The sequence below is a fragment of the Leptinotarsa decemlineata genome, unplaced genomic scaffold (genome assembly GCF_025532065.1).
Source record: "Leptinotarsa decemlineata unplaced genomic scaffold, Ldec_3_MD MMD2_tig00003348_RagTag_RagTag, whole genome shotgun sequence".
In the NCBI taxonomy this organism is placed as follows: domain Eukaryota; kingdom Metazoa; phylum Arthropoda; class Insecta; order Coleoptera; family Chrysomelidae; genus Leptinotarsa; species Leptinotarsa decemlineata.
In genome coordinates, this window is record NW_027412588.1 from 3,624,021 (window position 1) to 3,636,776 (window position 12,756).

Below are 12,756 nucleotides of genomic sequence, written 5' to 3' on the forward strand. Positions count from 1 at the left end.
TTTTTCAGAATGGGTTGGGAAGGTAGTCAGTAATGTTGGGGCAACAATTCAACAGCTAAATGTTTGCAGGGGAGGAGAAGTGGATGTGAAAATGGGTGAAAAACGGTTTTTCGCGGTTTGCGGACAAAACAAATGTTTTAGAGAAAAAAGTTGAATGTGAAAGTTGTAGCTAATGAAAAAATCTATAACTTTTGTTTCTATACTTTTTTCACATAACCTCAAAATTTTTGAGTAAAACGCAAAAAACCACTTTTTTTGTTTTTTATTTTTCTTTTGACAAAAAAAAGGCGTATCACTATGAAAATTTAAGCAATTGTACTATTTTTTATCACAACTGAGTAGCAATTTTTTTTGCGATAAGTTGATTGGTTTCTGAAAAATTCGCGTTTTTCGAAAAAAAAAACATTTTTTTCAAGTTAGTCAAAAAGGTTTTTTTTTTGGCCTAGACAATTTTCACACCGCTCATTTTTTTCGTAATTACATCAGCTTTCAGATGAAAAAATAAAAATATACTACTTTAAGCAAAAAAAATCGTTTAAAATGCAAAAAACCGAAAAATTGTGCTTGTTAATGTATGGACACTCCCTAATGTACACGATTAAACTGTCGTTAGTATTAATTCGCTCTTCGTTACCTACAAATGGTAATTTGAATTTTGTAGTTCATGTTCAGAGATCAAAGCATCATAGAGGGGGTATTTATTGTTTAAATTACAAATTTTGGAGCAACAGCTGTGCTTCGAACGATAAAATCTATATATATATATATATATATGTATATATAGGTTATATATATATATATATATATATATATATATATATATATATATATATATATATAATATATAACCTCCGGTTTCACTGGAAAAGGTAAAAGAACTGCGATAAAGTCTTTGTTAGCAATAACGAATTTTATGGATTTGGCTGATATTTTTTATAAAGTAAATGCTGATAAAGATTCGTTGATAAAAAATGGCTGCAAATTGATTGCAGCAATGTTCAGCAAAAAAAAAAGTCGTTGAACGAATTAAGATTTGATCTGTACCAAACAGCATCAATCAGATCTACATGCAAATTGGAAAAATTACCACCGACGGAAGGAGCTGCAAAGCAGCACCTTTTACGTGTGTATCACCATCTTTACTCATGGTTCGGAAATTCAATTAATGCAACGGATTGGGATTGAAAAATGTCTAGCGACGGCATCCTCATGCCAAACTACACCGATGAACAGTTGATTCCTGACAGTTTGCTTGAAAAAATTCATTGCAACTGTGAAAAAGGCTGTAATACTTTGCGCTGCAGTTGCCGAAAGGATGGTTCAAAATGCTCGCAGCTGTGCAGAAACTGTTGCGATTCGAATGAGTGTTCTAATATCGAGGTGCAAAGTACCCAAATTGATGACACGGATGATGTTTTTGCTGAGCAAATTGATCTTTAAGAAGAATCAGATAAAAATGTATAAGACAAAGGAGAAAAAGAAGAAGAACAACAACAACAAGATCAACAACCAGGGCCGCAAAGTAAAAAAGCGAGAATTAATTAAATTAAGACAATTTTTTATCTCATTATCTTATGTATAATGTATGATTACCTGCATCGATGTTAAATAAACATTTTATTTGAAGCTTTATTTGTTCAATTTTCCACTATAAAACCTTGATAAATAATTCAAAGCATCCTAAATATTCTATGATAAAAATTTTTCAACTGTATTTTAGTTCAAAAACCGTTTAGTTACATAATATGAAACAAATCACGAAAAAAAGCACAATTTTTCAGTTTTTTGCATTTTAACCGATTTTTTTTGCTTGAAGTAGAATATTTTCATTTTTTCATCTCAAAGCTGATGTAGTTAAGAAAAAAATGAGCGGTGTAAAAGTTGTCTAGGCCAAAAAAAAACCTTTTTGACTAACTTGAAAAAAATGTTTTTTTTTCGAAAAACGCGAATTTCTCAGAAACTAATCAACTTATCGCAAAAAAAAATTGGTACTTATTTGTGATGAAAAATATTACAATTGCTCAAATGTTCATAGTGATACGCTTTTTTTTTCGTGAAATGAAAAATGAAAAACGAAAAAAATGGTTTTTTGCGTTTTACTCGAAAATTTTGAGGTTATGTGAAAAAAGTATGTAAACAATAGTTATAGATTTTTTATTATTCACAACTTTCCTATTCAACTTTTTTCTCTAAAACAATTATTTTGGACGCAAACCGCGAAAAACCGTTTTTCACCTCTTTTCACCCCCACCCCTCCACCCCTGCACACATTCAGCTGTTGAATTTCTGCCCCAACATTACTGACTACCTTTCCAACCCCTTCCCGTTGAGTTTGCCCTGTAAGAAATTTTTTCCTTAAAAAAATATAGTACGCCTGGCCTATAAGAAATAAATATTAATTAGAAAATAAAGAAAACGCTATCCTACATTCGGCCGTCCTGACATGAATCCGCCTCGGATTCCGATTCATTCTAGATCCACTGCTTCATATATTCGTTACAAGTAGAGGTCCTCATAGGGCCATCATGAATTCCAACTTTTGCAACATCGTATCGTTCATTCGGCTTAACTTTGACAATTTCATAAGAAGCTAAGAACTTCTTGTGAACTTTCAGCGCACTCCCAAACTGAGTTCGCTTTATAGCAACTAAGTCACCTTTAGTATATAATTTGGGTTTCTTTCTCTTCAAATTATATCTCATACGATTTTCCTCCTGTACCTTCAAAATTTGAGCTTTGCTTCGGCTCCTTATCTCTTCTCTGTTCTCGTTGAACTTTTCTATCCACTTTTCTAGATCTTCTTTATTCCTCATCTTCACTCCCATCAAAACTTCGAACGGTGAAGTTGCAATAATTCGCTGAAATGTCGAATTGAGCACCATATCCATGCTTACTCGCGTCCGTGTGTAACTCTGTCTCGCAACCTCTATGAAATATTTTTAACACAGGCTCACTATACAGCAGTTCCTTAAGTTTGGCAAAACCTTGTTTCTGGTCGGCTTCAAAAATATATGATATATTTTTTCTCAACAAATCGCTAACCGGTTCAGCTATCATTGCGTATGAAGGAATAAATTTTCGAAAATATCCCGTCAGTCCTAGGAATGATTGTAATTGCTTTGGCGTACTAGGTTCTGGGAATTTTTTTATTGCTATCGTCTTAGCTTTGCTAGGTTGCACCTTCACATCTTCAATAATATATCCAAAAAACTCCACTCTTCTTTTCAAAAATTGACACTTCTTCTTCTTAATTTCTAAGCCATAATTTTTTGCTATTTCCAACACTAACCTCAATCTTTCTATCCCTTGTTCTTCGTCTCTACTGGGTATAAATATATCATCCATGTAGTAAATTGCAATATTCTTTGATGTCAATGGCCTCTAGATATAACTGATAAAACGTTGAAAAACTACCGGACTATTACAAAATCCAAACGGACATTTCAGAAATTCAAACTGACCGGTAGGCGTCACGAAAGAGGTGTATTTCACGCTGCTTGGTTCGACTGATACATGGAAAAAACCATTTCGCAAATCTATAGTACTGTATACTGAAGCTCCTTGCTTCTGAAGCTCCTCTATGAGCGGTAAAGGAAAGCGGTCCTTAATAACATGCTTGTTTAGCAGTCTGTAGTCGCAACATATTCTAGTCTGTCCGTCCTTCTTCCTTATAATTACTATTGGACTTGCAAAATCGGATGACTTTGGTTGAACTATGACGTCTCTTAGCCATTCGTCTATTTATTTATCTACCTCTTCTTTTTCTGGTACTGACAATCTTCTTGGTATCTGGTAGATGGCCCTCTTTTCTTCTTGTTTATTGCACCTTTCTTCTTCTTATCGTCTTCTTTTTTCTCTTCGTCTTCACTGCTTTCGTCTTCGTTTTTTTCCTTCCAGCTTCGTCATCGCTTTCGTCTTCAAACTCGTTTTCTTTTTCTTCGTCCTGTTCTTCGTCATTCTCATTTTCATCACCTTCAAAGTTTTTTAGGTATGAACAAATACGATCGGCCGCGTCATCAGTTTCAAAACAAACGTTTAAATCAAGAATGTAGCTAATGGCAATCAAATCGTGTAATTTAACTTGTTTCTTGACGTCGTCTAATTTTTCCGCGTATGAATTGAAACCCTTGTCGAAATCAAAGCCAGAAAAACCTCGGATAGCCCTTCTTACCTTTCTGGGTTCGCCTTCGTTAACAAAAAAAAATGTAATGCAACTGTTTTACTACGTGAAGTTTACTATGAGTAATCTTATATTCAATTTGTTCAAAACTTCCTAAAGTGGTCATTTTTAATAACCGGTACAAATCTTAAAAAGCTGTGAATAAACAATATGCAATATCTGTAATAGTTAATTCAAAGAAATCGACCACGTTTTTGTTCAGTGTGGATAAAATGATAAGAAAAGAAACACTCAATATTATTGAAATACTAAACTAGGTACTAATTATCATCTTAAACTAAGATTATGACAAAATATTTCCTTTATCTCTCAAAAGACAGATATTCATTCTAAAAATTATCTAAATTTTATATGATTTCTTCAATGTTTGTAAATTCAAAATCAACAAAACTGTCTCTGAACAAGAAGATGTTTATTCCACTCTTACGTCTCCGCCACTGAACGAAAATGTCCTTCTGGTATGGCACTGGCACTGTTGCCAAGAACAATTTAATGCATTTAAACTAAGAATTAAACATTAATTAGAAAATAAAGAAAACGCTATATCCTACATTGCTATTATAGCGTAGCAGAGCCAATCCACTTTCAACCAGATATCAGATCGAAAACATCTTTGAGTTCACCACCACTGCACCAATTCATCGTTGATTTTTATTAGTGGCAATATTAGGAATTATTCGATTCAGTAGGCTAGTTTTGATACTGAACTTTCCAAACTATGTAGACAAATTTAACAAAAATCTCACCTTTCCTAAAGATACTGCTGTTGTGGACATATCTACTACCAAACCATCACAGTTTTCTCCCGGAGCTGCTAAAGATAGAGGATTCGTTCCTAACGCTACCTGAAGATAATAAAATGTGTCTCTTACTGGCTTGATAATTTCTCTTTTATCTTACTTTTTTAGCATTCGTCGGCACCATAACTGGAGAAGTGTTTGTGAAACTGAAACCGATGAATCCTTTGTTCATCGCTTGAACGGTATATATCTGTCCAACGCCAAAATGATTTGATCCTAGTCAATTGGAGAAAAAATTAGTAGTAGTATATTCTTGAAACAAGTAGAATTTGAAATTGTCAATTAAATTTTTATCATTTGATGTTATAAGCGTCTGGTGACTGATTTATAATGAAAGAAATATTTTCTTAAACCAAAATTTGTACATGGCATTGTAGCCTTTCCATGGGTGGTTCCACATATGTCACGCTTGCGTTTACGCAGTTGTTTTTATCAAGTACTTTTCTTGGTTCACATTTTCTCTTCAATCGAGGATCACGATGCCCAACAGGCTGAAACAGCTGTCTACCGGTGGGTATTAAATTGAAATCAATATGCAAATGATCAGAATAGTACTTTTTTTAATCCCCGTATTCGAAAGCTTCTTGCGATGATACGAATATGCAGCATACTGAGCTAATGTCATGTTACAAAAGTGAAAACCTACCATTGGCTACAACCATGCCTATGCCTGTCTTTGAGGCTTTTTCAATGGCCAAATCCATACAAAATTTTCCTACAACTGCTCCAAATCCATTATTTCCACAAACAACGGCTGTTGATGGTGCTTCCATAGCTACTGTTGGATCTGCATTACCATCGCACTGTTTGTCTTTGATATCTTTTAGGTAATGTTCTGAAAAAAAAAGTTTGATATGGAATTATATCGATTTTTATTTTTACAGCTCTCACAATTGTAATATTTGCGAAAGGACAGTAATAAGTCAAGGATTGAAGGTTGCTTTTGCCAAAATCACTAGGTAATGACTATTGGAGGGTGCCAAGTAGCTTCTGAAGTACCACCTGATTCTAACCTGGACGGTTATTCTTAATTTTTGAAGAGTAGAGATGTAGTAGAGTCGTAGTAGAGTAGACGAAAATGACAATATACTATATTGTTGAACGACGTATTTATTAAATTCTCTTACTCTACTGACCTGAGTGTGAAAAATTATTAGAAAGAACAGAAAATCATAAGCTTCAAACGTTTTAAGTGTCTTTTAAATTTTTGTGTAGTCTTATAATGATATATAGATATATAATCTCTGTAGATGATGGTAGATACATTCGATTTATTTGATAATATTGCCAGGAAGACTGATTACTGAATTCGGTGAAGATGCGACACAATAAAAAATAAGTGAGAAAGTCTCTATTGAAAAATTTGTAAATTATTTTCGAAGAAGTAATGAGCATAACAATATTCTCATCAAAATGTTGTTTCTCAAAAACAGTAATTGAATATTGTATAAATATCGATATTTACATTTCAGAGAAAAAAATTAAAAAAAAAATATCTAATAATTTTTTCTTCTCCATATGTCAGGTTTCATACTGCATTTAACACGCAATGGAGGGAATCTGATATTTGCTGATTTACCTTTGTGAAAATCAATCAAGTATAGTCGAAGTAAACGACATTGTGCACACTTGAGTTTGGCGGCACTTTCAAAGGCCAAAAAAACCAATACATGGAAATGAACCGGCTGCGAACTAGTCCACGTGGACTGTAGAATTGGCGGTTCGTACTGGATAATTTTTACTAACCGAGTTTTATGATTGGCTGAAGAGTCATAAAATTGAATTTGAAGTCATGTTACGGTGACAAATAGAAATTGGGAAATGTGGGAATAGTTATCGCCGTCGTGTCATCAATGTTCAGTTCAGGAACTGATCGCGATTTGAGTGTTGAAATTCGATATTGATGCAGTTATGATTACATAAAATTTTTGTTATCTGTTTGAAATGTGGCGTCCTTGTACAAGTACTAATAGTAATAACGAGTGTGATAATAACGCATACTTTTTCCAGTGTAGTGATTCCAATAGCGCTAGTGCTATTGCGAAGAAGAGATACCAGTGAATAAGATTCGGATGCATTTGAATATTGAAACACAGAGAGTATGTATTTAAGAATCCACATCTCAAGTTTGGTTTCGAGGGAAACAAGCAACATCAGATTTGACCGAAAATCCTTTCTCAACTGTACGTAAAATTGTCAAAAACAAACCTAATGAACGCAAGACGCGATGTGATACAGGATTACCAAAACCTTTAGATGTTCATCTGATGAAATCATTGAAAAAAACAATATACGACTGTTACAAAAGCAATGAGATTCCTACAACTGAAATCATAAGGAAGAAATTGAATACTTCCGGCCATAACGTGAGCTGCTGTTACGAAACTCTTCAGAATTGGATAAAGAAACTAGGATTCAGATTTAAAACCTACTTATAAACTATCTCATGCTCTCGACTTCATTTGTGAGGTCTTCAGAATTGGATCCAGGAATAAATGAAAAATGTGTGAGTAATAAAATAATAATAGGACACGAAATTTGAACTTTTATATCAATAGATTTTATCGAATAAAGATTTCATTTGTAATACATGTATTTTATCTGTTTTAGGTACTCTGTTTAATTGTCATTTAGTAATAACTGTCGTACGTAAATGTTTATATAATCCATTTTCATTGTGTTAATTTTTCATACAGTATTTTTAATATCCATTCCAGGCAACAGCGTAAACAAATAATATGGCAACGGACACTAATGCCACAAAAACAGAGTAGCCAACTCTGAAAAAATAGATGTGTTCCAAATGAAATTCCTATCCGATATGATTTATTGCGCTGTAATGAAGTAAAGTAGATCCACAGTATCACACTTTGAATGATTGAGTATTTGATATGGTAATTCAAATGTGTATACTTCTGTATATGATATGAAATGTTTTATTATTTTCCGTTTGTATGATTTTCATCTCGCATAGAATTTTGCTTGGCAGTTCCGATTCTGTAGTTTGTTTTATGGTTATTTTGTTTTTGTTAGCGAATTATGATTTACTTTTCTTTTTTTTTGGAGGAAAAACCGTAGTATTATATACGATTCTGAGTAACTGAAATATATTTAATTCACAGCCAAGGAGATTATAAAGTATAAAAGAGGTAAACGAGTCACCATAGGTAGGTCCTGTAAAAATTGACAAAAAAAGATATTTATAATTCTCCGTATCATCCTCACAAGAAATTATTTATTCGAAAAAAAGTTATTTCTTAAATGTTGAGAAATGTTATTACTTTTAGTGGCATTTTTTGCTACACTGAAGATAACATTTCCAAATTGGTTTGTAGCAGGGTTGTAGCACTATTGAAAATTGCATTCAAAAACATGAGGCTTTCAACTAATTTCTTTTGAAACTTGTGCGATTTTAGTGTATAGAAGAGTATTTTCGTACTTACCCAACCTATTAACACCATGACTATTTATTCCTCTGTAATCTGCTTGGACAAGGGAATCAGCAAATATTTCAGCTTTGTCTTCTTTGACTCCAACCGCACACATGCATTGAGTTATAAACCTCTTGACTTCATCTAACGGGGCAATTTTTTTGGACGAATCACTCGCCCCAGTTTCTTGAAAAAAAAAAATGAAATTCTTAGTGTAAGTGAAAGTAAACAACGAATTGAGTTATAAATCAATGACTACCAAAATATCTAATCGATTTTGAAAAATTGTATGAGATTATAAGGTCGTAATGGGTCTGAATAATAGTTTTATCAAGTTGTAATGATTAGCACTTTACTATCAACCTGCTAGCTTCCTTTGATAAACCTTCGGACACCTCAATGGAATTAGTAAGAGACATTTTTCAATCGTGATCCAAAGGACGATAGGGGAAGCTATTTAAGTACATTATATCCGGTGAATAAAAGATAGTCTGATTGATATCTAGTTGATATCCATTCTGGATAGTGGATAGTGAACTTATCCCCAAAAAATATCTTGCGGAGATCCAATTGTCGTTTGGACTGATCTGAACATCCATAAAATAACTATTTTATAAATAATAGCATTGGTGATCCAACACCATGAATTCAGTTTTAACGTGCCGTCAGAATCATCAGTTGACGTTAGGCTGAAAAACGAATATATTTTTGGACTCAACTGCCCTTAAGAAAACCTGAGTATAGGCAAGAATATGCTTTTTCATGACATTGCCAGAACACTCAAACCCTATTCATCCAAGGTAACTGAGGGTCCTACAGGGTAGGTTGCAAAACCAAGCTTTGACATCAACCGCCGCTAGAGAAATCTATTGTTTTCTGTAGCTTTTATTACTCGAAAAATGATATACTTGTAGCGGTTCAATAACCTATATTATATCAGAAGTCTGAATTCATTTACTTGTGAGTTATAGGACATTTGTAGGAAACTGTACAACTTGACACATTTCTCCATAGAAAAAAATATTTCGGTTGTTTTTAATGAGAAAGTAGAATAAATAGTTATTAATTATTTTTCTACTGAACAATTTCATTACAACATGGCGCAGTCTGAAAAAGCAGACTCTGGAAATCAATTATGATGTAAGCAGTGGAGAAGCCAGAAAACAATTCCAAAGATACAGAAACAAAATTACTGACAAGAAAAGATGAACTTGACGATCTGACATCAAAATGGCTATAATTTTCGACTCAAAATTCTAATGAGCCAGCTAAGATAAATCTTTCTGACAACGAGAATGATGATCCATGTACATGGATAAGAACTTTCTCGAAACTATGCCAGTATCTGAAAAATGGACTTCGGCTTCCAAGAAAATTGAAATATTGCGATTCAGTTTGTCTTGTATCGCTGGTATGATCAGGAAATGAATAAATCAAAACTTCATCTTATAAGCTTCAAAAAGAGACTGTTCTAAACTACTCAAAATGTATATAGATAGACATCCTTAAACTCCAATAAGTAAAAAATATGTATTATTTCATGATAAAAACGTCTGGTTCCATACTAATTCTTATCATGTTCCATTCGGTTGTTGTTTACTTTTTTACTTTTTTACTTATTTTTGTACTTTCAGCTACAAAATTATTAATATGAAAAATTCTGTATTTGGTTTCACTTTAGTTCGTGATAGGTATTAAATTTTAAAATTTAAAAAATGAATGATGATGTATTGCGTGGAAGGAGGATACGTAGGGTGTACCTCAACGAATTTCAAGTTGCTAGAGCAGTGGCATTGATCGAAGTCGTGTAGGCGTCGTGTAGCCCAAATGCTTAATGTGAGTCATTGTGCGTTTTCCAGGGCTTGGAATCGCTACCAAATTTACGGCATAGTAGAAAGAGCCCCTTATCCCAATCGACAAAGGGCAACAACCAACAGAGAAGATCATTTGTTACGATTTTGGGCATAGGGGTCGCACCGATTCTGCTAGAACACTGCAAAAGCGCCTTATAGAAGCTACGGGAACGCGAATTTCGAACCAAACGATACGAAACAGACTTCACGAAGTACAACTCCATGCAAGACGATCTGCTAGATCCCCTAGATTAACTCCAGCTCATCGAGGAAATCGTAGAAACTTTTGTCAAGAGCATCGTAATTGGAATTTAGAACAGTGGGCCAATGTAATGTTTACAGATGCAGAAAAAATCATGTTATTCAACAATGACTGACGTGTTTGGGTATGGAGACGTCCCGGTGAACGCTATTTGGATGACTGTTTGCATGAAATTGTTCCATTTGGAGATATTGGAACCTCATGTCGTCCCATTTGCGCAAAATATGGGCGCTGGGTTCATTTTACAACAAAATAATGCCAGACCACACGAAGCCAGGGTTATGAAAAATTTCCTATAGGAGCACAACATTAATGTCATGAGATGGCCAGCTAATAGTCCGGATTTAAAACCTATTGAGCAGCTCTGGGATGTACTGGAAAGACGTTTGAAGGATCATCAACCCTTCCACGACGATTCACGAGCAGTTACCACAACAAATAATTAGAAATTTGGTGGAAAGCATACCTCATCGTTGTGCCGAACTTCCTAGAGCCAGGGGTGGACATACTCACTATTAATGTACATTTCTCTTAATTTTTTTCTGAAATAGTTTTATTTGTTTTTGACACTCATTTGTATTTCTTTTTAATCGTATTACCAAACAGCATTTTGAAAACAATTTAAGTTAAATTTAATGAAGGCACCTATAAATTATTTTATAAATATAAATGTTCGACAAAATAATACATATTTTTTACTTATTGCATTTTATGGACATGTCTCTAGATTCATTTTGAGTAGTTTATATTACTTTCATAAAAAAACAACGTTGGTTGCATTTGATTGATATTATATTATAGTGACTACCCTTATAATATCGGGACTTTCCTTTTATATTAAGAAAAAATTATTGTTACAAGAACATAAAAGCAAAAATGAAAATACTACAGCTGTTGGAAAATTTGAAGTTTGAATGAAATACTTGGAAAAGTGAATCAGGAAGTAGCGTGCCATATTTCATAAATCCTCTCGTGAATCCCCAACAAGTAGGAAGACATGAAAGTGCTCAAACTGCACATGGCAATGATTCTATAAGATATAATTATAATCAATGCTAAGTAAATACTGAAGGAATGAACAAATTTGAAGCTCATTTTATTTTTTCTTGCTGGTACAATTTGAATGATATTGAGAATGTTGAAATTATCACCGTTAATGCAGTAAAATTGGGTATCTATATTATATATTATCAAGTAATAATCTGATAAAGGATCATCTTGTTAAAAAATTAACCTACCGATTTTCAATACCAACATACAAACACAAAATTTGGCGGGTTTTTGGAAATCTGACAATTCTGAGGAAAACTGGTGGTAAAAACATAACTTTTTTTGTTTATGTTTCATTGTCTGGGCATCAGGCTTATTTAAGTTAATGCCAGATCCAAAAGGTGTGCATGCTAGAAAGTTAGATAGTTTATTTTTTAAAGATATACTGTCCGCCAAATATCTTTCAATAACCAATGTACTCATTTTCCACCAGGACGCTCCAATGTTGTTATACTGTCTCCATCATTTACCAGAAGAGTTGTCGATGTTCGACGCAGGCAAAGACCTGTGGATCACTGAAATCTAAATATTTTGGATATTTTTGCATATTTTTTCTCATTGGCTGTACAGAATACAACGACTTCATCTGCACGTCAGAGAAAGTCTTTTTATGATTTACAACCCAGATGTAAATACATGTCTACTATCAACTTCAAACCATTCATTTCGTCTTTGTTTTTAACGATTTTTGTATCTGGTACGTACTATAACGAGAACTGACTTTTTATCTTCTAGGAGTAGGTAGGTCTAAAGTGAGTGGGTCTATTCGACCCTCCACCGCAACCCATAAGGGTTTATTGTGGCTATCTTCTAGAAGATACAACCAGATATTGTTGCAACTTTGTTCACTGATAGAATATTTCGGTGCTTCATGAATAAATTTTGAAACATCTTGTCTAGAAGAAATTTTATATTGTTAGCTACTATACTTTTGAACCTAGCTGGTAGCCTTTCAACCTTCAAAAATGAGGTAAAATGCTTCAGCGATATCACCAGAATGTTTACGCAGCACAATTTCAATAATATGTTCTACAGAGTTTTCTGCCAACCAGTTTGGAAGATTTGTCGTATTTTCAGCCGTAGACGTCTTGAATTATTTCATTGAGATTTTTGTATTGTCAGGAATTCCAAAACATGCTTTTCATGATTCAAGATCTAGTCTGCAAAAAATCAATAGTTT

At 33.6% G+C, this 12,756-nt stretch overlaps 1 protein-coding gene across 3 annotated transcripts in view; it reads right to left on the reverse strand.

The window, feature by feature from the left end:
- The window catches only part of LOC111502229 (uncharacterized oxidoreductase YjmC), a 39,370-nt gene that overhangs the window by 15,316 nt on the left and 11,298 nt on the right, over nucleotides 1–12,756 (reverse strand). For all 3 annotated transcript variants that reach the window (XM_074178108.1, XM_074178107.1, XM_074178109.1), the window contains 4 exons: nucleotides 8,424–8,597; nucleotides 5,627–5,815; nucleotides 5,081–5,196; nucleotides 4,927–5,025 (listed from right to left, as the gene is read on the reverse strand). In XM_074178108.1, the coding sequence (XP_074034209.1) occupies nucleotides 4,927–5,025; nucleotides 5,081–5,196; nucleotides 5,627–5,815; nucleotides 8,424–8,597 (578 nt within the window). The remainder of the gene's footprint in view (nucleotides 1–4,926; nucleotides 5,026–5,080; nucleotides 5,197–5,626; nucleotides 5,816–8,423; nucleotides 8,598–12,756) is intronic.